At 41.1% G+C, this 26,878-nt stretch overlaps 1 protein-coding gene across 1 annotated transcript in view; it reads right to left on the reverse strand.

Annotated features, from left to right (window-relative positions):
- Positions 1-478: 478 nt before the first annotated feature.
- LOC109035130 (uncharacterized) overlaps positions 479-26,878 on the reverse strand; it is a 153,809-nt gene continuing 127,409 nt past the window's right edge. Inside the window, exons 3-5 of the mRNA XM_019048631.2 lie at positions 14,536-15,060; positions 11,218-11,504; positions 479-2,836 (exon numbers count right to left, since the gene is read on the reverse strand). Of these exons, the coding sequence (XP_018904176.2) occupies positions 2,810-2,836; positions 11,218-11,504; positions 14,536-15,055 (834 nt within the window). The 5' untranslated portion in view covers positions 15,056-15,060 and the 3' untranslated portion in view covers positions 479-2,809. The remainder of the gene's footprint in view (positions 2,837-11,217; positions 11,505-14,535; positions 15,061-26,878) is intronic.

Below are 26,878 nucleotides of genomic sequence, written 5' to 3' on the forward strand. Positions count from 1 at the left end.
TTATTAGCAATTAACTCTACGGTATCTGCAAATTTCAAGGAAGAATATTAATAACTTTCCTAACAAATTAAACATTATATCGGAGAAAATTCGGCAACTTTCGAATGTTCATACGGCGATTAACCTTAGCGGGGCAGAATAGGAGGAAGAAGGAAAGTAGGAATTACTTGGAGCGTGAGGCCAATTGCAGGTAAGAACCCGATGACGTCATCGCGACACCCGGCGATGACTCTGACGTTTTTAATGATATCATCGCGACAACCCATTGATAGACGTCATCGGGGCATCCGTTGTTTGATTTTCTCCTCGTGTTTGGCCTTTTCGCATGGTTCCCTGACGTATAATGATCCTGAAACCGAGGGACTGATTGCAGGTAAGAAGCCGATGACGTCACCCGATGGCGACACCCGGGAATGACTCTGACGTCATCGGATCACCATTGAGCGCATCGGATCACTCATGATGACGCAGTGCACCCATTGATGACGTCATAGTGGCACCCATTGATGACGTCGTAGTGGCACCCATTGATGACGTCATCGGGGCATCCGTTGTTTGATTTTCTCCACGTGTTTGGCCTTTTCGCCTGACTCCCTGACGTACTATAGTGCTGAAACGGCGAGGCTGATTGAGCTGAAAGTGTCGGAATCGTCTAAACTTGGCAGGGGTGGGGGGTGGGGGGGGGGCGGAACGTCTTCTTTTAATCCGCGTCCTGCTCATTGTCGCCAGGAGCCCTCGTCCCCGGCCGAGGCACCTGCTATTTCAGTTTTCGCCTTTTTAATTAAGTCCTTAATCTCGAAAGTTTCCACGACTCGAACTTTGGCGCGGAAAGTTCTCCGCAGAATTCCCACCATTGAGCGGGCACGTGATGAATGGTCCAAGGAGCGGGAACTTTCTTGATTCCTGGAGAGGATTTCCCCGTTCGCGGCTCCCGCCTCATTGATGACGCAACACGTTGCGAGTGGACTCCCATCGATTTTCGATAATTCCGCATTTGAATCTATAGAAAAGAATCGATTATTCAGGTGTTCGGCTCGAACACCCTGTAAATCGATCCTTTTTCATAGTTTTCAATGGCAGATAAATCGATAAATCGCAAATCACGAACGCCACCGGTTGCGAGGTGCTCCGATTGGAACTTCGACAGGAATTCCAGAAATCAATTATCTTCGAAGCGGAGGATTTTAGAGTTTCTTCCGGAATGCTGATTCGGAAAAAAAATAGGAGGAACATTATGATCCGCAGCCATCAAGATACAGAAGTTCAGTCATCATAAAATTAGTCCCTATCGTGGTAATTTTTCCGCTTATTCCTAGGTACATGAAAGAATATTGATCAAATTGAAGCACGAAAAACATACAGTTTTCCCCCTCTTAAATTCTGTCTTTTTACACGAAAAATAGAGGAACAGGACGAATACACTAGCATGCCCGCTCCTTGATGACGTCATAAGGAAGTTTTTTGCCTCGCACTATTCTTGCGCAAAACTTTAAAAGGTTATGAAGATGTCTCACTCCTCAAAAGCTACGAAACCAAGCGTAGAATCGAATTAAAGATAACTTAAACTTATTCTTGGAAAAAATGAACCAAGAAAAAGGCGGTTTACTTCCATTTTGTTATAAAATGAAGGTCTGTATTAATTTTTTTTAGACTGCAGTGCAAGCAAAATCGCTTGACAAACATGATTTAAGATACATGGATCAATGATGCTATTTTTTCGCAAAACAGAAACAAAATTCTCAAAATTAAAAATCGGAAAATTCTTTTTCTGCAGCAAATCGCTTTGTATTTTAAAACACGGAGGCTATTAGCTTAAATTGGTATTACCATTAGAATCTATTGTAAGTGCTCGATTCTGGGTGGATGCTTCAATTAAGGCCGATTTAATAAACCTAAATGAGCGAGACCCAAAATTGCAGATCGGCGGAAATAACTACTGCAAAAATAATACTACATTGGAGCAGCAAAAAAAAAAAAAAAAAAAAAAAAAAAAAAAAAAAAAAAAAAAAAAAAAATTCCTCGATTATTTTGCTTGCAAAAACAATTCCAAATTGGACTCAATTATATCGAGACTTGTAAATATGATGATTTAATATTTCAAGTGGTGGAAAACTCCCGAATGACGCCACAAGTGCTCATAGAGAGGACATAAAAGCTAGTACTGTTAAGAAATCTTATCCGATAAGGGGTACTTTACTACCGTACTGAGGAAGAACGCCGTATGAGCCTTCAGACGTTGCCAAGTTTCCTCCGATAAAAACCTAATTAACTAGGAAAATTGCAAATATTATTTTCCAAAATTGTCAGACAATTTTGTACGCAATTTAATCTAAAATATCTGAAAATATCAAGAAAAAATACGCCTGAATGTTGCTAAAAATACATGTTTTATCAAGAGAAATTTGGCAACTCTCGAAGGTTCATCCGGCGTTCTTCCTTAGCTCGGCAACTTAGTACTTACAATGATAGAGAGCGATAAAAAAATAAGTCATTACAAACAGATTGAGATTTGAAGACATAGAGATCTTAGATTAAAGGTAAACTCACCGATTCAAAATGAAGCGTTAAAAAAAATAAACTTTGACTGATAAAAAAGGAGGAGAGATCATAATAACAACAACAACAAAAATAAAAATACGAAAAGAACCAGGGAGGGGGGACTGAAACGAAAATATATTCGACACTATTAACAAAGCCTTGTTTGATCATTTATCATAACAAAGGAAGTAAACTATTCAGTCATACCTAGGCTGCGTGCGCGTTTGCTTTCAAGAAATGAAGTAAAAAGAGTCGACAGTCGGCCGCTTCCTCACCACCCACTCATGTAGCTAGGTGCCTGCAATTTAAATTCCAGGATTATTCACCATTCAAATGAGAGAAAAATACACCAAAATTACCAGATCACCTATCTCGTTTTCTATGTTTAAAAATCTCCACTCCCATTTTATTTTTCTCAAGTTGAACAAATAAATATATTTTCTTGAAATTTTCACAGAGTTTTCTCCGCATATCCAAGAAAATACACCCAGGTTTTCAAGGATTGACGATGAATAGTTTTCCATTTAACAAATAAAATATGGCAGGAAGTCTACAAAGTCGCAAACCGAGATACGTGGTCTGGTAGTTTCACCTTCGATATATACTAACAGGGAAAATTTCGTTAAATTAATGTGCGTAAAATTCCACAAAATTCCATGAAATTTTTTAAAACTCTTGGGGATGCATTCAGGAGGCCAAGAAACGCCTAGAAACAGTGAATCTCGATTTTGATATTTTTAACTTAAAGCTTAAAACATTCACGCGTTGGAAATATTTTCGTAAAGTTTAGAAGTTAGGTTGGGGGTTTTCTCTCTAAACTCCCCTTTGTGCCCCCTCCTTGTTTAGCACCTCCGTAGGGTAGCATAATACTAGCGCATCAACAGGAAGACCAGCTGAAATGCTTTCCGGACTTCCGCAGGTTTAAGGAATGATTCCGATAAAAATTAACAAATTTCAAGTTTTGTGAAATTTAGGTATCAAGACATTCCGTCAACGATTTTTTGTCTGCACACCTGTCTTGTCCAGTAGTTTACCTCCAAGCGTAAAATAAGCAACAGGGGCTTGGTCCAAGCGTTATATTTTAGTCCGTATGTAAAATTATGTTGACAATATCGAAATGAGAAAATTGAGAGGAAAGGAGGTGTTGTTATTGTAACTCATTTTTTCAACGAAATGTTACTTTCTTCTTTTGATTCATCTTCTCAAATTGTCATTGGTGGATATTTGGTTGTATTTCTATTCTTAAAATTTTCGATGTAAAATACACCTTATATACACCACTTTTTTAAATGCAAATATTGCTTCATTTAAAAAAAGGTTGGAGATTTAAAAATGTTGACTCCGCGAGTTTAAATATTAGAGCCAAACAGAGCGGAGCGGCACGCGCTACGGCGCGTGCTGCCAGCGCGACACGCGCATCGGCGCCTACAAACCTAACAGGGATACCTCACGCATTGCGCAATGCGTGAGGTATCCCTGTTAGGTTTGTAGGCGCCAATTCGCGTGTCACGCTGGTCGCCGTTGCCCGCCGCGGCACGGCGTTTCAAGCAACTATTTCACCACAGAGGTGTTGCACGGTATCATACGAAATTGAAGGCGCTCCAACATTTTAAGAATGACAGACATCCTTCAAGAGTACAGAGCTTTCCTCGCAAGATAAATCAAGATACTACGGCATACAAAGAGAGCGGTAGCCTAAAAACTTACCAAGTCCTAGCATCTGTATTTAACAACGTTTAGCATAATTTTTGAATGCCATTAGAGAAAAAAGTGACTCGATTTAGGCAGAAACATCTTTGAGCATGCCGTCAAGAAGATTTTATTTTGAATCAAGAATAAACTAGCCGCATGAAAGCGGGCTCCTTGATGTGACTCCCCTTTTTATATAAGCACATTTTCTTCTTCAAATCAGCATTATTCTCTTTATTGATTCATAAGGAAATCTTCTCGGCGGTAAATTCGAGCATTTTTCTGCTTGAATCAAGTCACCTCTTCCTCTGATGAAGTTCAAGAATCATGCTAAACGTTATTGAACATAGATACTGGGACTTGGTGAGTTTTTCGACTACCGCTCTCTTTTTGTCGTTGTTACTCGATTTAATTTGCAAGGGAACTTCGTGCTTATAAAAGTTACCATCAATCATGTTACGGTGGGGTGCCTTCGATCCTGTATGATACTGTGCAACATCTCTGTTTCGAAATAGTATCTCGTAGTGCCGCGGCACGCCGACGCTGTCACGGAGTTATCATACACAGGAACAATTTAAGAGCCTTTAGCTGAGGCAAATTGAAAGGTTTGTCCGGCACACTTCATCTTTCCCACTCGTCTGTAGTGCCGTTCGGCAGAAATAGTCCAATAAGACTACCTGCTAAATTCTACTATATACAACTAAATTTCTCCTTCACAACCTTCGTGAGCTTCTTCGTAGCAAGTTCGCTAATTTACAGCGAGTTTTGACTCTTTGTTCGAGTACCCTCTCGGAAAGTTTTGACCCTTTTTGAAACGAACGAAAACAAAACTCTTCAACCGCACGGAGTAGAAAAAAATCCTTTCTTTTCCTGGCGGGAAGTAGGGATGACAATCTGTGACTTAAAGCGCTCTGGGAAACAATCTAACAAACAATGAGCAGCCCATCACATAGAGACTGATAGAAATCGGCGAATCTCTCGTCCGCAAAGTTGTAAACCTCTTAAAATTTCGAGAGTGTTTTGCAACATAATAACTCAGTTATGAGAAGAAGAGAACTGTGCACCTCGGTGTCGACTTTGAGAGGACAAGATTTTCACGCACTTGAGGGAATAAAGAGGGTTGCTTTGTATTCTTACAAAACAATGAAGTGGGAGAGTTTGAAGATGAGTTGGACCGCGCTTTGCAGAGAGGAACCAAGCCACATCAGCCGTTGCAGAATTTGAGGGGGAAAACTAATTTCTTATAAGAGAACGTTTTTGCGGATTCCTTTGAAAATTTCATAGAATTTGCTCTGTGCGAAGCATAAAATTCACCAAAATGAATTTAAAACTCCGCACGGCCGTTTTCAAAAATTAAATTGCCAAATTAAAGGCAATTGCGGATGTGGCTTGGTTCCCCTTTGTGAGCGGTAGTCGAAAAACTCACCAAGTCTCAGTATCTGTGTTCAATGACGTTTAGCATGATTCTTGAACTTCATCAGAGGAAGAGGTGACTTGATTCAAGCAGAAAAATGCTCGAATTTACCGCCGAGTAGATTTCCTTATAACCAATAAATGGAATAATGCTTTTTTAGGAAGAAAATATGCTTATATAAAAAGAGAAGTCACATCAAGGAGCCCGCTTTCATTCAGCTAGTTTATTCTTGATTCAAAATAAAATCTTCTTGACGGCATACTCAAGGGTTTTTCTGCCAAAATTGAGCCACTTTTTTCTCTAGAAAAGTTTAAAAATTATGCTAAACGTTGTTAAATACAGATGCTAGGACTTGGTGAGTTTTTAGGCTACCGCTCTCTTTTTAGCCGTAGTATCTTGATTTATCTTGCGAGAGGAAAGCTCCATACTCATAAAGGATGTCTGTCATTCTTAAAATGTTGGAGCGCCTTCAATTTCGTATGATACCGTGCAACACCTCTGTGGTGAAATAGTTGCTTGAAACGCCGTGCCGCGGCGGGCAACGGCGACCAGCGTGACGCGCGCATTGGCGCCTACAAACCTAACAGGGATACCTCACGCATTGCGCAATGCGTGAAGTATCCCTGTTAGGTTTGCAGCCGCCAGTGCCAAGAAATATTCACTAATTTCACAGTAATTTCGGATTTTATCGAAGGGAACTTGACAAGGCTCATACATGGCGTTTTCCCTTAGCACGGCAGCAGTGCTCCCATTTCGAACTAGTCCCGAATTTCGGAACTTCTAAGATTTTCCTGAAATTTTTCCGGAATTATGAAATTCCCGAATTGTTCCGGATCTTTTGGATTTTCCGGTACTCTCTTGGAACTTTTGAAAACATATAAAAGGGTATTACCTGATTTATTTATTTTTTCTTCCTGGTTGTTTTGTGCTTCTCTTCCTTCAGGCTATGTACATTTCGGAATATACCTATTCCATCTTCAGGCCATTTCACCACTTTACTAGCACTATAGTGCGCGTTCGATATACGATAAACTTAGAATGTTAAAACACTTAGAAGTTAAAAAACCGGAAAATAAAAATTAAAAATTACGCATAGACTAAAAAGACTGCACGAGCCGCGACCGATCACTGATTACTTGATCTTTCCTCCTCGGCTCTTGTCCACGGGGCTAAGGAATATGGGCTTTGGGCTAAGGTATCATGGGCTTGGATAATGCCACGTTCCTTAGCCCCGTGGACAAGAGCCGAGGAGGAAAGATCAAGTAATCAGTGATCGGTCGCGGCTCGTGCAGTCTTTTTAGTCTATGCGTAATTTTTAATTTTTATTTTCCGGTTTTTTAACTTCTAAGTGTTTTAACATTCTAAGTTTATCGTATATCGAACGCGTACTACAGTGCTAGTAAAGTGGTGAAGTGGCCTGAAGATGGAATAGGTATATTCCGAAATGTACATAGCCTGAAGGAAGAGAACCAAAAAACAACCAGGAAGAAAAAATAAATAAATCAGGTAATACTCATTTATCAACCTGGTAAAATGAAAAATTCACAAAGTTTAAAACATATAAAAGGAATCCTGGAACATTTGACGGTCATGGAGTGGGAGAAATTTGAACAAAAAAGTTCCGGATCCCGGAACTTTTGACGGACATGGAATGGGAGTACTGCACGGCAGCATATCACGGTAGGATACTGCCGTGCTAAGGAAAAACGCCGTATGAACCTTTAGGCGTTGCCAAATTGTCTTTGATAAAACACAGATTCCCTGGTAAATTTGTAAATATTTTTCTTCCAATTTTTCAGAGAATTTTGTTCGTATATTGACCCAAAGTTCCTGAAAATGTCAAGGAAAAATATTCATAATTTTCCTCAAAATGAACATTTTATCAAAGGAAATTTGGCAACTCTCGAATGTTCATACGACGTTTTTCCTTAGCACAGTAGGATAGAGATCCTGTTGGGACGCAGGTCACGACGAACAAATCACCGTTTCCGCAACTCGTCTATTTCCCGGCGGCGCCTTACATCGATTGCACTCGAAGCCGAGGGGTTGGAGGCGTTGCGCGCGGGGTGTGGCGTGGCGTGGGCTTGCGATAATTCTACCAAGAAAAATGCATTCGTTACTGGGTCATTGGGACGTCCCCGTCTGAGCAGCGAGGAACGCAAGTGGGGCATGTCTGCGGCGCGGCGGGGATAAATTGGCGAGCTAAGGGAGCGGTGGGTCGAAACGGAGGTAGGATCTAATCCGTTTTATCGAGGATGCTTGATATAATTGCAATTGTCACCGATGGAAGTGGGACGCTCCGTTATTGAGTTCTTCGTTCGGGAGAGTGCTTTAAAATTAGACGAGGATGCTAAATTGAATCCTATCCAGACGCCAGGATGAGGTAGAGTTGTTGACTCGGGATACACGGAAAACAATGAGATTGCTGATTTAACAATTTTGTGGTTGAAATAGTGCACTGAAAAAAAAATCTCGGTGTATTTACTGAGAAAAGTGTAAAATTACCAAGAATTCAGGGTTCTATTTGATCCCAGTTTTTTCTTGGTAAAATTACCATCTATGGAATTGGTAATTTTACCGAGAAATCTCGGTAAAATTATTGAACTTTCTCGGTAATTTTACTGGACCTTGGTAAAAACGCCAATGGGTTTAATCGACTGCGTGGTAGAATTACCGAGATAAAATGGCAAAGTTACCGGGAATTGATTACCGATGAAAGTGGTATTCTTACCTGAAAAAAAAAAAAACAGTAAAAATACCGGTTTTTAGGTAAACTTACCAGTCTGTCTTAGTAAAATTACGGATAATTGGTAAAAGAGTGAGATGGTAAAGGTACCAACGGACCTTGGTGAAAATGCCGAGAATTTTTTTTCTGTGTGTCTGACATGTTTCAAAGTAGATTTTATAATAAAAAATGATGATTTGGATTGCATTTTGCAAAAAGGAACTAGGAGCACTGCAATGTTGCTAATATTATGCAGCTTCTTTTGTCTCGGAAGAAAAACCTGATTATCTATAAACGGGTTTTGCTTCTCTTGCTAAAAACTGTAAATTTAGGACAGAAACTACCAAGTAAATTTCATACTTTTTCAGGCTTTCAATAGTTATATTGCTGTGGATGAAGTTGCACAATCTTAGCGACATTGCAATGTTCCTGGTTCCTTTTTGCAAAATGCAATCCATTTAACCACCCCCGTGGTTAAATGAGCTTTTCACTATTGTAAAATGGACAGAGTTTATTGGAAAGGAACCTACCCACATTTTCGGAAACACTGAGTTAAGAATGTTTTTGAGTTTCACTAATTGTTTATTTTCACCTGTCAAAATTTGGAAGTCAAAAAAAAGAAATTAGTCTGTGAAAAGAGGGGTTGAAGTTTATTTTTTATTGAGCCTTATGCAGAAATAAAACTTCAAACCTCCTTTCCTAAGTTTATACGAAATGTGGGTCTGTTCCTTCCTGATGAACTCGGGTCCAAAAGTACATTTGAAACAAGTCGGACATATTTTTTTAACAATGTAACTGGTAAATCAGCAATCAATTTTTTCCGTGTAGTACAGGGAATGCGTGAACCTTTCGGGTGCATTTTTTTTTATTTTTGAGAAAAAAGTTGGAATGATTGCATACTTTTTCAGGCGAAATATTCCCTACGGTTCATAAGTGGTTTATGACGCATTGGGAAAAAAGTCTGTTTGGTCCAGAGTCTTGAAAAGTTTGACGAGGAAAAATTCTCAAGATTTGTGCGGATTTTTGCTTGATTTGACAGCCAAGCCTCTTCATTTGGGCTGATTTCTTTTTAATGGGCCTGTTGCATGCAAGAGATACAGCCGTGCGAATAGACTTTTTAGTGGTTAAATGACACGAAAATTACGATGCTCACATTAAAAAAGTCTGAAATACACTCCTTACTGCGCAATTTGCGTTGTCAGGAACGCGCTTTTTCAAATTTCCCGCGTCTGGGGGCAGTTTTCTAACGGAAACAATTAACGGCAACTCGCGGCTATTTCCGGTCAACTAAAACTGACAACATAACCTAGAAATCGGAGCTCGTGATATCGTGAAATGAAATGTAGAAGGATTGCGTTGGACATTTAAAAGTTGATCGATTTGGTTATTGCATAAAGCGTATATGGACCACTATAAGAGATCACGTTGGGTTTGTAAACAAACCGAAGGAAAAAATAACAACAACAACAACGACTCGACATCTTCAGGAAATCACCGAACCCGCCGTTTGCTCGTTTCCGGTGATTAGAAAACTGCCCCCAGACGCGGGAAATTTGAAAAACCGCGTTCCTAACAACGCAAATTGCGCGGTAAGGAGTGTATTTCAGACTTTTTTGATGTGACCATCGTAATTTTCGTGTCATTTAACCTCTAAAAAGTCTATTCGCGCGGCTGTATCTCTTGCATGCAACAGGCCCATTCAAGCAAAAATCCAATTAAAGCACGAGTATTTTTTTTCACGATTTTTTTAAGGGTCTAAACTCGAATCCAAGAGCCTTTTTTCTAGTGCGGTTATAACCCCGATTTTATGACTTTGACTTCAAATTTTATTATATACAGGGTGGCTCAGACCTACCGCACCACGTTTTTTCCCGATTATTTTAGGTCGGGTGAAGTCTAGAACCCCGAAGATGAGTAGAGGCTCGACCCCAAAAAATCCAAATTTCATCATCTCAAAGCTCCCTCCTCCGTTTCCTCAAGGCGTGGAGGGTTCTGACTTTGAAAACCAGACTTCTGTCAGAATTTAAAAATTATTCCACCAAAATCAGCAATTATGGAAAATTTCAACCGAAATGGTTTCCACTAAGTCAAAACTCGGTTCGCCCTGACCAAAATACTAACCCCCAAAGTTGGGAGACGAATTGAATTAAATATTTAAAAATGCTTGAAGAACTCAAAATTTTCTGATCCATGATAGATTTCCCGACAAATTCTTGATTTTTCCTGATAACATCGAATTTCCTGATATTTTCCAGGTTTTTCAGATTTTCACTCTAGTAGACACCCTGGTAAGCACTAGCCTGCATACCGCCATGCTGAGGAAAAACGCCGCATAAACTTTCAGATGTTGCCAAATTTCCTTTGCTAAAATACTAGTTTACTAGGAAAGTTGTGGATATTTTTCTTCTCATTTTTTAGACAATATTGTTTGCACTCTGATCTAAAATATCTGATAATATCGAGGAAAAATTTGCGTAACTTCCATCTAAAATTGACGTTTTATTGAAGGAAACTTGACAACGCCTGAAGGCTCATGCGGTGTTCTTCTTTAGCACGGTACTATACGCCGGTGTTTCACAGAAAAAATAGAGATGCTGTAGTAACATACTGGATGTTAAAAAAATGTGCGACAACTCTTGGATGTTGTGATTACCATTCTGGCTGTTAAAGTAACATCCTATTATGCTACGTTAACTGCCAGAGAGTTAATAGCAACATCCAAGAGCTGTCGCACATTTTTTCAACAAACGTAACATCCGGGATGTTACCGCACAGCATCTTTATTTTTCGGTGTTTTTTTTTTCAGTGTTGAAGAAACTATACTTTACTAAGAATAAGTGGTGGGACTCACGGATCTACTGTTGACGAAGGAACTTGGTTGGGAGACGGACTTGACGACCTGGCCGTAGGTGGGCGGGTGGGGGTCGCTGTCCCGGCTCCGGTAGTAGGGGTCGTCGACGAGGCCGAACTTGCTGGCTACCATCTGCTTGAGCGTCTGCGCCCGGGACTTGCCTTCCTCGCGCAGTCGCTGGTCGTAGAGCTCCCGTGCCCGCTCCTTCTTGATCAGGTCCTTCAGCTGCGCGAAGCTCCCCGTCGACTGCGCCATCAGCCCCGGACCCCCCTTCGAGCCCCCCACACCTGGAACACAACCATACACACAATTACCAAACCATCGTCTCTGGGCTCATTATAGAATTTCATAGGCAAAGCCATGGATAAAAAAATCAAGTTTAGGCACCATACTAGCATCCATTGTAAAAAGATTGAAAAAATAATCGAGCTACAAGCCAAAAAATAAATCAAACAAATAATATTTCAAACCACATAGAGATGAGAAATACTAAAAAACTGCTAAAAACTTATCACTGCTATCACTCTTCATTCCTCTTGAATTTTGCCTTATTTTGATTTTATTTCAAAATTTAGATGCAATAGTTTTGTATTTTCGCTTTAATTAGTTTGCTAAGAGTTTTGTAGTTTTTTTTATGTATTTTTTTTAAAAATTTGTTTTTGTAAAATATTTCCACCTGTTGCACTGAAGAAAATCGCAGTGTTGGCGGTCGGAACGTTTGTTTTGTTTTGTTTCCTGTAAGTTTTTTTAGTATTTCTCATCTCTATGTAGTTTGAAATATTACTTGTTTAATTTATTTTCTTGGCTTGTAGCTCGATTATTTTTTCAATCTTTTTCGATGTTCTGTGAAAGCCAGCCAAATTGGCATTAGAATGTATTAGCATCTATATAGTATTGGGGTGGTTCTTACAGACGAAGGGAAACAATGATGAATTAACTTAAGAGTCTCTTGGTGGGGGTTTTCTATTTCTTACCTTTTTCGTGCATCGCATTTCGCTTCCATCAATGGAATCGCTCTGTCCCTTTGTCGTGTTTGTCTATCACTTTGTCTATCAATGTCAATAATTAGCTCGCAGTTCAGTCTGCATGTCACTAGGTTAGTTTTTGTTAGGGAGAATGTTGTACAAGCATCCGAATCTGGAATGTTTCTTTCCTCGGTTTTTCAAAACGCCTTCAAATAACGATGATACTCCGCAACAGATCGGAGATCAAATAGTGGTATCACGGAAACTTGCGTGTGTGATACGGAGAGCGCATGTTGGATTGGGATCCTATTGGTGGAAGTGGGTGGTTGCAACGCACAAAAGAAGTAATACACTAACTAAGTATTTGTCTACCGGGTAACTTGTTTAATAGACCAAATATGGTGAAAAATGTATACAATTGGACGTATTTTCATCAAACGGAACTAAGCGCCATCGGGGGAGGAACGGAGAGGGGGGCTTGGGTTGGCGAGTGTCGCGGAACGCGATGTTCGTTCCGTCCTATACTCGCAATTATTTTCCATGATGCTTAGTTCCGTTTGACAGAACGCGCTATCCGGGATTCTAAAATCAGGTGGAAACATTCCTCTCTTGTCAAACAATTACTCTTCTGTGTAACACAGCAATATTGTGTTAAGTTACAGCTACTTTCATATCTGGAGTAGAAACACTGGTACTGTGATTCGAAACCTCGGTTCCCTGGTAGGAACCAGAGTATGTACCAAGAAGGAACAGGTCCATGATTAGAAGAGAAAACGTATCCGCCCCAAACATCTACTGAGTGAGAATCAGAAAAATGTTTTCTCCTCCTAAGCAGAATCGTGGTTTGGAGCAGGTTCCCTCTTTGAAATTACTTATAGTGCTGAGGAATGATACACTCCTCTTCTAAGCACAAACTAGTTGCTCGAGAGAGAAAAAATTTCTCTTGAAAACGACAGCTCAATGCAGAGGAGAGAAATCGTTTCTCTCCTGGGCAAGTAATTTGTGCTTAAGACAGAAATGTATCGTTCCTAAGCACTATAAGTAATTTTAAAGAGGGAACCTCCAAACCACGATTCTGCGAGGAGCCACGTTCCTCAATCCACGTTAGCCTTCGAAGGGAAAACTTTCGTCTCCGGAGAGGAAAGTTTCCTCTGAAGTAATACTCATTGTATTAGCTGATGATCGATTGAATCCGAAAATGCATTAAAGATTTTTAATTGTATGAATTTTTCACCATCTTTGGTCTGTTAAACAAGGGACCGATAGGCATATACTTAGTTATTTAGTTAGTTAGTGTATTACCGCTTTTGTGCATTGCAACCACCCGCTTCCACCAATAGGATCTCAATCCAATATGCGCTCTCCGTATCATACACGCAAGTTTCTGTGATACCACTATCTGATATCCGGTGTGTTGCGGAGTATCATCGTTATTTGAAGGCGTTTTGAAAAACAGAGGAAAGAAACATTCCAGATTTGGATACTTGTAAAACATTCTCCTTTACAAAAACGAACCTGATGACATTCAGACTGTACTGCGAGCTAATTATTGACATTGATAGACAAAGCGATAGACAAAGACGACAAAAGGACGGAGCGATCCTATTGGTGGAAGAGAAATGCGATGCACGATAAAGGTAAGTAATGAACTACCCCTAAGAAGAGATCCTTTAGTTAGTCCATCATTTTCCCCCTTCGTCAATAAAAATCACCCGATTTGACGATTAAGATCTCATTATTTTCCGTTTGTCTTCTTTGTCTATCGCTTAGTCTTTGAAATTCAAGAAATACGAGCCCATGCTCTAGTTGAATTTCCTCAACTGCACGATTTTTTTGCTAGTTAAAGGTCTATATTTCACGGAATACATAATAATTTAGTCGCCTTTGGTCTCTTCTCAGGTCTAATACTGGTTTTCACTGATATCAACTCCCAAGCTCAAAAAAAGCTCTTAAGTTGAGGCCAAAATAGAGGGGATATCCCACGCTATCCTGAGAGTCCACGTCTACATCAAGACAAACTCTCCATGCAAAGATAGGGAGCAAATACATTAGCAGTGATGCCGTGTTTTCAGTTCTGGAGTCCCCAAATAAAGTGGCAACCCTGCTAATGTATTTGCTCCCTATCTATGTATGGAGAGTTTGTTTTGATGTAGAGGTGGACTCTCAGGGTAGGGTGGGATATCCCCTCCATTTTGGCCTCACTTTGAGAGCTTTTTTTGAGCTTGGAAGATAATTTCAGAGAAAACCAGTGGGATCATCGTGTTTCTCGCGAACTTTTACATAGGAATCAAGAGTCAAATCGCAAATTCCTCACACATGCAACATCTCCATCACACTAAGAAGAAAGACTCACCCAGTCGAAAGAGATTTTTAGTGGCCTTGATATTAGGCTGCGGGAAATACTGCGGCGTGCCGAAGTACTCGCTGAAGGCCTTGGACTTCTCGGCGTTGCGGAAGGACATGGCCTGTGGCCCTGGGGCGTAGAGCATCTTGCCGTAGTAGACGGGGCGCCCGACGGCGAGGCGGAGCTGCGGCCCGGAGGCGGGGTCGTGCGGAGCCGCGGGCCCCGCCCCCGCGGCAGGCGCCTCCCACTCGTTGTAGGCGAACGGGTCCTTGAAGCCGGGGATGGTGTTGGTGATCTCGGCGGCGCGGGCCTGCCGCTTGGAGAGCCGCCACATGGTGCGCAGCTCGTCGCAGCTCGGCTCCTGCGGGGCCACCGAGTCCTCCGCCGAGAGCGGGAGGGGCAGCCCGCCCACCGGGTAGCCCTTCGCCGCCCCGCCCCCTCCGCCGGGACCGCCCCGCGGGTACGCCCACACCGTCGCGCACAGCAGGTGCACCAGCAGCGGCACCACGTCCAGGCTCCATGTGTGCATTGTTCCTGCAACAGAAAAATCAACGAGTTACATATAATGTTGTTGTAACTTTTCATGCCACAATTTATTATTATGATTTTTTTTATAACCGTACCTTTAGTTATTGGTGGTTTTGGTAATTGACTTATTCCTTTGATAATCGGTGCTCCTGACATGGCTTTTCCTACGCGGCTACAATACCCGTCCTTTGAGTTAAATTTTCTCGGTCGGATCGAAGGCAAGTGACCACTATGTTGTAGCATACTGCACAATTTTCAACACTTTATCGGCACTATGAACACTTATTATGTCTACAAATTAAACTTTTTCGAAAACCGATTATAGTTAGATGACTTACTTTTTTATTATTCTTTATACGCACAATGGCCATTTCGGGCAGGCCGCCCATCTTCGCCATCAATCGGTTTTCGAAAAAGTTCAATTTGTATAGAAAATAAGTGTGCAAGGCAAGTGAAACGACAGAAATATACACAAATATCACGAACAATAGAGAATTTGCAAGTGTCTGAAATGTTGTGAATTTCATCGTTAAAATGATACTGCTAGGAAAACTGAGCTCGAGGATTGCTTTCTAAATTGAGCAATTATCGGAGGAAATATGACCAAATAACCTAATCTGCTTAGACACACGTGTTTAAATGGAAAATGCCGCCAGATGACCATTGGAACCAATCGATGCGATATATCGCAAGTCGTTCTGACTCAAAATATGGCGTCCGTCGAATCACCTTAAAGTGTGCAGTTCGTGACAAATCAAACGGCCGCGAAATTAGCAAATCGCAAAGAAACGTAATGTGCTCGGGGCATGGAGAAGGGCGGGAAAATTTGGACAGGGTGCGGGAGTGAACTGAGTCGGAAGGGCGGAATGCACGCCTGAATCCGGCGAAATGAAACGGCGCACAGTGGATCGAGTCAATCAGAGAGGTTGAACATGATTTTTTTTACTAAAACTGCAAATTTTGATGTTTATCTCGTCACATTTTAAAATACAAGGGGTGCTTTCGGAAGCAAACTTTACGAGGAAACCAACGAAACCACTCTCAGAACATCGAAGTTTAGTATAAACGGAGTCATAAGCGTTTGAAGTATCCGAATTTTGTTCGAGCTCCCTCGTTGACTGGGTACATTGTGCGGCGGCGCCCGGACCCGGACGTGGGCGAATGAAAAGCTTTTTTCGTTTTTGTTGGCCGCACCGGGGGAGGGGGGAGAGGGCACTCGGAGATAATTTTTAAAGCTAACGCGGGGGAGGGGGGCGAAGGGCGCTGAAGTGGCGGGCATTAATCATGGAGTGGCAACAAGTAGGAGCGGAAAACGGGGGCCGAGCGTCAGCGCGAAACCATTTCACCCCGCACACGAGTCAAGATCCGAAGAAAAAGTGGCTCGTATAAAAATAGCGATAGACGAGGGAGACAAGAGAAACGGAGCTATCCTATTGGATGAAACAGCCAGCTATGGAGATGATGCATGTGTGAGGAATTTGCGATTTGACCATTGATTCATATGTAAAAGTTCGCGAGAAACACGATGGTGTCACTGGTTTTCGCTGAAATCAACTCCCGAGTTCAAAAAACGCTCTCAATTGAGGCTGTAATGGAGGGAATATCCCACGCTATCCTGAGAATCAACCTCTACACCAGGACAAACTCTCCATGCAAAGATGGGAAGCAAATACATTGACAGGGCTGTCACCTCATACTCTAAAACTCTAAAATTGAAATCACGGCAACCCTGTGAATGTATTTGCTCCCTATCTTTGCATATGGAGAGTTCGTCTTGATGTAGAGGTGGACTCTCAGGATAGCGTGGGATTTCCCCTCCATTTTGGCCTCAACTTGAGAGATATTTTCAGCTTGGGAGTTGATTTCAGAGAAAACCAGTGGCACCATCGTGTTTCTAGCGAACTTTTACGTAAGAATCAACAGTCGATGCGCAAATTCCTCACACATGCAACATCTCCATTATGGATTAATTAAAGGGTCCAGGGTGGCATGAAACGTGAGAGGGAAATGAAAGATTGGAAATTTCAGTGATATATTTCACGAGGCTGTGAAATATTTTCAAAAGCACAAAGTTCCCTCGCAAATTAAATCGAGTAACGACGACAAAAAGAGAGCGCGGTAGTCGAAAAACTCACCAAGTCCAAGTGTCTATGTTCAATAACGTTTAGCAAGATTCTTGAACTTCATCAGAGGAAGAAGTGACTTGATTCAAGCAGAAAAATGCTGAAATTTACCGCCGAGTAGATTTCCTTATAACCAATAAATGGAATAATACTTGTTTAAGGAAGAAAATCTGCTTATTTAAGAAGAGAAGTCACATCAAGGAGCCCGCTTTCATTCAGCTAGTTTATTCTGGATTCAAAATACAATTTTCTTGACGGCATACTCAGATGTTTCTGCCTAAATCGAGTCACTTTTTTCTCTAAAAAAATTCAAAAATTATGCTAAACGTGAATAAGTACGGATGCTAGGACTTGGTGAGTTTTTAGACTACCACTCTCTTTTTATGCCTTAGTATCTAGATTTATCTTGCGAGAGGGAAGCTCCATACTCTTAAAGGATGTCTGTCATTCTTAAAATGTCGGAGCGCCTTCAATTTCGTATGAGACTGTGCAACACCTCTGTTGTGAAATAGTTGCTTGAAACGCCGTGCTGCGGCGGGCAACGGCGGCGACCAGCGTGACACGCGCATTGGCGCCTACAAACCTAACAGGGATACCTCACGCATTGCGTATTGCGTGAAGTATCCATTTAGGTTTGTAGGCGCCGATGCGCCTGTCGCGCTGGCAGCACACCTTCCGCTCTGTGTTAGGCTCTAATATTTAAACTCGCGGAGTCAGTGTTTTTCAACTCATGATTTTGAAATGTTTGCATACTCCGCATGGATTATTCTCATTTAAATTGATGAAAAAGAAATATGTATTAAAGGTAAATTTAATGTTTGCTCTGTAAATATTAAAGTGGATCCGTGTCAATTTTAATTATTTTTTAAACACTGAATTTTTTTGCTTCATATTTTTGGTTTTTACTGTGCTGCAGCGTGGTGTACGCGCAACCAAACGCTCAAAATTGGATGCACTTGACCCTAAAAGATCGTTGTACAAATGGATAGAAACAAATGATTGCGTGCTTTTTGGTTTTTTCCCCTCTTCCATTCATTTTGGTATAGTTTCTTTCAACACAACTACGGCTCATCGAGATTAACATCGATGTCATTGCTTGGAAAAGGTTTAACAAATGATTACCACGTTTAAAACTGTAAATGATTTTTTTATTAAAAAAGTGGTATATATAAGGTATATTTTACATCGGAAATGTTAAGGATAGAAATAAAACCAAATATTCATCAATGACAATTTGAAAAGATGAATCAAAGGAAGAGATAGTAACATTTCATTTAAAAAATGAGTTATAACAACAATACCTCCTTCTCTCTCAATTTTCTCATTTCGATATTGTCAACATAATTTTACATACGGACTAAAATATAACGCTTTGGCCAAGCCCCTGTTGCTTATTTTACGCTTGGAGGTAAACTACTGGACAAGACAGGTGTGCAGACAAAAAATAATCGACGAAATGTCCTGAAACCGAGTGCGCATATTAAAATGAGCCGATCCGCGAGAAGCTAAGTTCTTGGGAACAATTCCGTTCCCTTTCCCGACACTTTAATCTCATAGCACTTTTAAAGCAAACTCAAATCCTTTACTGTACAGTCATAGTAAAAAATCCCAGTGTTTACGGTCACAGATATGTTACAATTACGGTTTTGCAATCAGAGACCACGTCCAGAAGGGGTGAATATGTAGTGTTAAATTATAAATCGTTATTAGCGTATTACCAACGAAAATTACGAATATTTTATTGAGAGAATTAAGTACAACAGAAAGGCTTGCTAGAAGTAAAAGTAACTGTCCCACACTGAAAATTAGGTTAGCAGCTATCAGCTGATACACTTATGCAACACTTTACATCTACTTTACTCTCACTTACACTTTTAACTCTAGCAAGTCCTTTCTTTTATACTTAATTCTCTCAATAAAATATTCATAATTTTCGTTGGTAATACGCTAATAACGCTACATAATTTAACATGTAGTCATTTTACAACAATCTCTTTTGGGTATAGGGATTTGCGGCTTTACTTCATAAGTTACTTGTTTTCGATCAGTTAGACCAAAAGGGCTTTATTTTCTTTTTTTGAATTGAATTATTTTATTAATATTTTACAAAGTGGAACCAAAATTTAACAAAATTGTGGCCGAAGGCCTTTGTGTACAAATTAAGAGTATCTGAAGATCCTAAGTAGTTTACATGTTAGTCCCCCTTTTTAATGTTCCCATTATAGTGACTTATTATTATAAAAATAAATCTATCCAAAAGGACTTGGTTGATCAACCAAATTCTTAGTTAAATCCCCCTCAATTTTACTATGTCCAGAAGTGGTCCACTTTCAATCCGAGATCGTTAATGTGCTAGAAACTTGAAGCGTTGCCCCCCTTGTGCGGCGACGAGGACGGCTTTTTCCGCTGAATTACCGGCATTGTTTCCCGCGCGCCTCCACTTAAGTTCGAAATTCCTGCTACCTCGGCCGACAGATCCCTAGACCACGCTACGGTATCCCTGTAGCCGTAGGAACAGCTTGGAATGACTCGCCGCGCCGAAGATCGGGAGAGGGGGGGTGGGGGGTTGAGAAACCCGGCGAGAGGGCGGAAAATATGTCAAATTTCTCGGCCCACTTCACCAACTAATTTCCGAGCCCCCGACACCCCCCGCCTCTTTGATAAGCCTCGCCGGACACTGGACCGACTTAATAGAAGGCGGATAAAATCTGGAAACTGCACTAAAAAAAATCTCGGTGTATTTACTAGGAAAAGGGTAAAATTACCAAGAATTCAGGGTTCTGTTTGATCCCAGTTTTTTCTTGGTAAAATTACCATTTATGGAATTGGTAATTTTACTGAGAAATCTCGGTAAAATTATTGAAATTTCTTGGTAATTTTACTGGACCTTGGTAAAAACGCCAATATTTTTTATCGACTGTGGTAGAATTACCGGGATAAAATGGCAAAGTTACCGGGAATTGATTACCGATTAAAGTGGTATTCTTACCTGGAAAAAAAGTAAAAATACCGGTTTTTAGGAAAGCTTACCAGTCTGTCTTGGTAAAATTACCAATAATTGGTAAAAAAAGTGAGATGGTAAAGGTACCAACTGACCTTCGTAAAAACGCCGAGAATTTTTTTTCAGTGTGTGAAAGCTTATACTTTCGAAAGTATGAAGTACACAATTTTAAGAGTAGTTCGATTTGTTTTTTTTTTGTGAGATTTCCTTTTAATAACACCCCTTAAAATTGAATTTGTGACGAAGTAAACGTGAAAATTTGAAATTTTGGTCGAGCATTTCATGTGGGACCTCTTCTGTTCCACTGTGCGCCATTCCGAAATCGCTTGCACGCCGCGCGGATAAAACCCGGGCAGCTTTCTCTCGGGAGCTCGTTAAGGGATTTCAAAGTGGGAGAGCGATCGCTGCGTCCCGGTGCAAAGACGACTGGCTAGGTAATTCCGGGCAAAATGATTTTCAGGTTGCGTCTGCGACGGAATAAACGGACAGTTTTGACCGGACTCAACTCAACTACGTTATTCAAAGTTGCTGTATAGACTCCCTTGTTCGATTTTAGGTACAAATTATTACGAAGCAGCCCAGACAATGGTAAAAAAGAAGAAAACATTGAGGAACAACAGAGTCGAGACGTAATCGGGCCTTTTAATTTTCTCTTCGAAATTCGTCTTTCTTTGAATTCAGCCCATTTCTCATCTTTTTGTCACTACCCATTGAAAGAATTCGTAAAAAAGTCGAAATCCTTCCTCCCTAAGATAACCTCCTAAAATTTAGCATTCGACGAAATAAACGGTAAAATAGAGAATTTGCAGGTGTCTGAAATTTGATGAATTTCGTGTTTAAGTGGACACTACCGGGCGAACTGAACGCGAGTATACCCTTGGTTCATGAATTGAAGAATTATTGGAGAAGATATGATAAAATTATGTAATTTGCTAAAATACGTGTGTTTAAATGGGAAATGCCGCCAGATGACGTCACTAGGCGGTGCATTTTCTCACTTTTAAATCTATTTTTATACTATTTCCCATTGCAGAACAAAATTATAAAAAAATACTGCGAACTCAGCTCATAGCGCACTCTCATATGAAGCAATACAATTTTCAAGTGCAAATTCTCCATTGGACGTATTTCTATCAAACGGAACCAGAAAGAGATGGAAGATCAAATTAAAGTGCTTTGGAAATCATTAAATTTGACATGGAACCATCTCATGTAATATTTACGAGACACGCGTTATATTTTCCTTTAATACCTATTTTTTTTCATCAATTTAATGAGAATAATCCAAGCCGAGTGTGCAAAAATTCCAAAATCATGAGTTGAAAAACGCTGACTCCCCGAGAACATTAGAGCTAAACAGAGAGGAGCGGCACGCGGCGTGCTGTCAGCGCGACACGCGTATCGGCGCCTACAAACCTAACAGGGATACTTCACGCATTGCGCAATGCGTGAAGTATCCCTGTTAGGTTTGTAGGCGCCAATGCGCGTGTCACGCTGGTCGCCCTTGCCCGCCGCTTTAAGCAAATATTTCAAAACATGGGTGTTTCACACTATTATACGAAATTTGTTTAAGCACTTCCAGATGAAGCAATAAATCATTTGCAGTTTTAGAGTAAAATCTCAAGTTGGAATCCTCCCGTCGACACGAACCACCGTGCGCGACGCCCGACGGAGGAGAGAAACCGCCGGAGCGAGAAACGCAACGTTGATCCGGGAACTGACTCGGGCCTAAGCCAGTGGCGTGGCGTGAATTGCGATACATCGATCGACCTGCCATTTAAACCCATGGAAAAAGATCGATCGATAGGGTGTTCGCAGCGAACACCTTAATAATCGATTCTTTACCATAGGTTTAAATGGCATAACAATCGATATATCGCAATTCACGCCACGCCACTGGCCTAAGCCGATTACATTCATCGGATTAGTCTCGCGGAGGCTCCCGAAAATATATTGTCTCCGTCGACGTCGGAATCCCCGCGACGCATGACGGAAAACCCCGCGACGCATGACGGAAAACCCCGCGACGCATGACGGAAAACCCCGCGAATGCATCTCGATGCAAATATCTCCCCAGATGCACCTGCTCAGCGCACTCCGCACCGGGACAAAATCGCGGGAAACTTTCTTCCCGGGATCGACCCTCACCCCCAAACCCACCCCAAACCCCGCCCCCTCGAGCGCGGGGGAGTCGGAGCGTCATCTGGACGTATTCCTATCAAACGGAACCATGCGCATTAAGACATGAGCCCTGAGACCCTTCAGAATACACACATAACATGGCTCACGTCATAATGCACATAGTTCCATTTGTCAAAAATACGTCCATCTGTTCCCCGAGCTGCGCTCGGGTCCTCGGATCGAGTTTCCCTATCTTAGTAATGGAGAATAATCGATATATCGAATCGCGACGCGGTGACCCGGAGCCCGGGGCGAAAGTGCAACCTAGATTCGTCCGGGCTTTGAGCTCCCCCTCCCCCCCGCCCGCCCGGCCCCGCGCAGCTGGCCCCCAGTTGTTACCAGTTGTTGACTTTCGGGGGCTTTGTATCTCCCTTCAACCCCCCCCCCCCCTCCCCCCTGTCTCCGCCCCCGGGCGCGGCGTGTTGGCTCATTCATCGGAATTCCCGTCAACGTTGGAGCGTTCATTCATGAAACCCGGAACTTACTCATTCCTACGTATCCGTGCGCCGCGCCGCAGCGGAGTTTATAGTTTGAGTTTTCGGGCGCCAGGGGCACTTCCGTCGGGAGTTGTTCGAAACCTGACCTGTCTAAACAGTCAACTTTCACGAGAGGAGAAGCAGTGCGCTGAAAAAGAAATATGGTAGATTTCACGAGCAGTGTTCGAAACTCACAGGCGCCAACGCGCCAAATGCGCCCAAAAAAATCGGTCATGGCGCCTAAAAAATGAAGGCTCTGCGCCAACGTGGCCCCTAAAAATCTGAATTTTCATATTAGGTGATTATTCGAAATTTTCAGCACCCCACGTGAAAGCTTACCCGCGATTCAATGTTTCCTCGAATGCCTAGTTTATATATTAAAAATCGACAGGTGGCAAGTGGAAATATGGCAATGCCGTGAGAGCAAAAATTAATACGTCTTAAATCAGCTGAGTTCTGTTTAGATTTTTCATAAACTCACAATCGAGTAATCCATTGATCGACGTATGAAACTTTGAACGCGTAGAAAAACTGTTTCTTCATTAATAATTACCTAAAATATAAATGAGCCTCGCTTGAATTTAGCTCGGATTTGGAAAATTGCTCATTTGAACTGTTCTTTCGTCCAGAAGTATTTCAACAGAAATGGACCATATAAAGTATGTGAAAGGTCGCAATATTTTTGCTTCGATCAAGGGTGAACCATCTTTAAAGTAATGAATTGATCGGAAAAAGCGACCATGCTTACGCATTGAATCGCTTAAAAGAGAATCGAGTTTTTAGCAAGTCGATCAATTTTCCTCGTTTCATGCCTTTAAGGCCTTTTAAGGCATTTTAAGGCCTCTTGAAATGCAGCCCCCCTCTTTCCATATGACGTTATTGAAAAGAAAAGAAGTATACCGTTAACAGTCTGAAAGATTGATGTCTGGTAACCCAAGCCAAACCACACCGTTGTCTTTGAATTATTAACATTCAGTATGATAAAGGCAAGTTGAAATTAATAAGCGGGTCCTATCAGCTAAGTGCTTTGGAAATTGGAAAAAATGAATAATAAATAAAAATAAACGCAGACGGCGCCAAAAGGGAAATTGACGAAGGAAACCCAGGTACCGGAGATAGCAGAGGTAGAAAAAGCGGGGGAGAGAGTAATTCAAATCAGCGGGTACGTAATGCGCTCGGTTGGCTAAGCGAATGGAATTAGTGTTTGAAGAAAAGCTTGAATGCGATTTGCAAAGCGACTCCAGACCGGGTCCTATTCCGCCGTGCTAAGAAAGAACGCCGTATGAACCTTGAGACGTTGCCAAATTTCCTCCGATAACACTAAATTTACAGTGGAAATTAAGAATATTATTTCCAAAAATTTTCAGACAATTTTGTACACAATTTAATCTAAAATATCTGAAAGTGTGGAGGAAACATATGCATGCATGGTGTCAAAAATACACGTTTTATCGAGGTCAATTTGGCAACTCTCAAATGTTCATACGGCGTTCTTCCTTAGCGCGGCAGTATTCTCATGCGGGCAGAGGGGTGGGGAACGCCCGTAAGAGAGGAACTTATTCACAATTGAAAGTTGAGACCGAAGCGTTCGTAAATCGCGTGCAAATTTCATTTCCTGTCCCTGCGAGGTTGCCAGCTCGCACGTTAAAACAAAATAAACTCAGGTCGTGGACTGAACGTTGAATTATTTCTCCCCGCACTAAACTTGCTAGATTCCACGCCGAAAAGTTTACGCACTTCTAGAGTCTCTTTATATTGAGAGCAAAGACAATACGAATTCTAACGGTTCCCGTATTTTAGGCCTCCACAGTGGAATGGGGCAACACAATGGGCCTCCACAATGGGAATAAATATTACATTTTCACCAATTGCAAATATTATAGACTGGAATAGACCGAGGAATTAGGGGCAGATGGAATGAGAGGGGGGACGGAGACAGGCATTCGGGAATGGATTGATCAAAGATTACGGAAAACGTACAATGGGCCTGTTGCATGCAAGAGATACAGCCGCGCGAATAGACTTTTTAAAGGTTAAATGACACAAAAATTACGATGGTCACATTAAAAAAGTCTGAAATACACTCCTTACTGCGCACTTTGCGTTGTTAGGAGAGCGCTTTTTCAAATTTCCCGCGCCTGGGGGCAGTTTTCTAATCACCGGAAACGAGCAAACGGCGGGCTCGGTGATTTCCGGAAGATGCCGAGTCGTTGTTGTTGTTGTTATTTTTTCCTTCAGTTTGTTTACAAACCCAACGTGATCTCTTATAGTGGTCCATATACGCTTTATGCGCTAACAAAATCGATCAACTTTTAAATATCCAACGCAATCCTTCTACATTTCATTTCACGATATCACGAGCTCCGATTTTTAGGTTATGTTGTCAGTTTTAGTTGACCGGAAATACCGCGAGTTGCCGTTAATTGTTTCCGTTAGAAAACTGCCCCCAGACGCGGGAAATTTGAAAAAGCGCGTTCCTAACAACGCAAATTGCGCAGTAAGGAGTGTATTTCAGACTTTTTTAATGTGACCATCGTAATTTTCGTGTCATTTAACCTCTGAAAAATCTATTCGCACGGCTGTATCTCTTGCATGCAACAGGCCCATTCATGTATAATCTTTATTACCGTTCGTGACATCTATGAGCCGCGTTATCTCACTATAAATGGACTTCTAGACTACGATAGAAGATTGCCCACGGAACGACATTTGGAATTGATAGACAAAGCCATAGACAAAGAAGACGAAATCGATATGGAGGGATTTCATTGATATGGAAGCGGGTGGTTGCAATGGACGAAGGAAGAAGGTAATAGACAAGCTAACGACCACACATTAGAGACCCTAGGGTTAGTCCATTATTTTCTCCCTCTTTCCATGAGAACCACCCATTTAAACCAATTGGATCGCTACATAGTCCCTATGTCTTCTTCGTCTATCGCTGTGTCTATCAATTTCAAAAATCAGCCCGCTGACGTCACTTTTACTTGTAAAGTAAATGGAAGAATTAAGATAATGGAGCTTCTATCGAAGTTTAAAAGTCAAATCGCGATTATTTATTTGGCGTGGACTCTTAGCAATGTTATGGCAATGTTTTCACTTTACAATAAGGAGTCTAGCTTGATTTAAATTAAATTTGTTTCTCCATTTCTAGAGAAAAAAATGAACGTTTTTTTCTAATCGCAAAGCAATTTAAAACAGCAAATGTAAATTAAAATCCCTCAAAAGAACGCAAAAAATAACGTTCGACTCATTCAGGCTGGGTCATATGATTATGACGAGTGAGGTTTCCTTTTTTTTTTTTTTTTTTTTAAAGAAAAAGCATCGGATATTTGTTTGTTTCGGACTATTTTTGGAAATATTGGCCTTTTTCCGGACTCTCTCGCCGAAGTGAATCAGTAAACACCTCGCACCTAAAAATCAGGAACGGTGACGAAATGTACCGTGTGCTTCCTGGTGCGAAGCCGAAGAGAAATCTCCTTCTACTTCGAGGAGATAACTATTCGTGCTCTGGAGTAGGTTTGTTGCCTATCCGAAAATTTGAAGGCGGGCTGCAATTTGACACTTCTCTCATTCTTAATGAATTATCATCTTTTAAATCAACGGTTGCGGCCGATGGGTTTCAGGACATTTTGTCAACGATTTTTTGTCCGCGCACCTTCTTTGTCCAGTAGTTTATGCCCACACGTAAAATAAGCAACGGTGACTTGGTCCAAGCGTTATATTTTAGTCGGTATGTAAAATTATATTGACAATATGGAAATGAGAAATTGAGAGAGAAGGAAATATTGTTATGGTTGCTCATTTTCTAAATTAAATGTTATTACTTTCTCCTTTTGAATCATCTTTTTAAATTGTCATCGGTGAATATTTGGTTTTATTTCTATCCTTAAAATATTGAATGTACAATATACCTTATATATGTATGGGTACTTTTTTTTATTTATTTTTTATTTTTTCTTTACGAAATTATTACTTAATTTTGAAAACATTTATATTTTTAAAACGTGACAAATATTTGTAAAACCTTTTCCAAGCGACAT

This window comes from Bemisia tabaci, chromosome 10 (genome assembly GCF_918797505.1).
Source record: "Bemisia tabaci chromosome 10, PGI_BMITA_v3".
NCBI lineage: Eukaryota > Metazoa > Arthropoda > Insecta > Hemiptera > Aleyrodidae > Bemisia > Bemisia tabaci.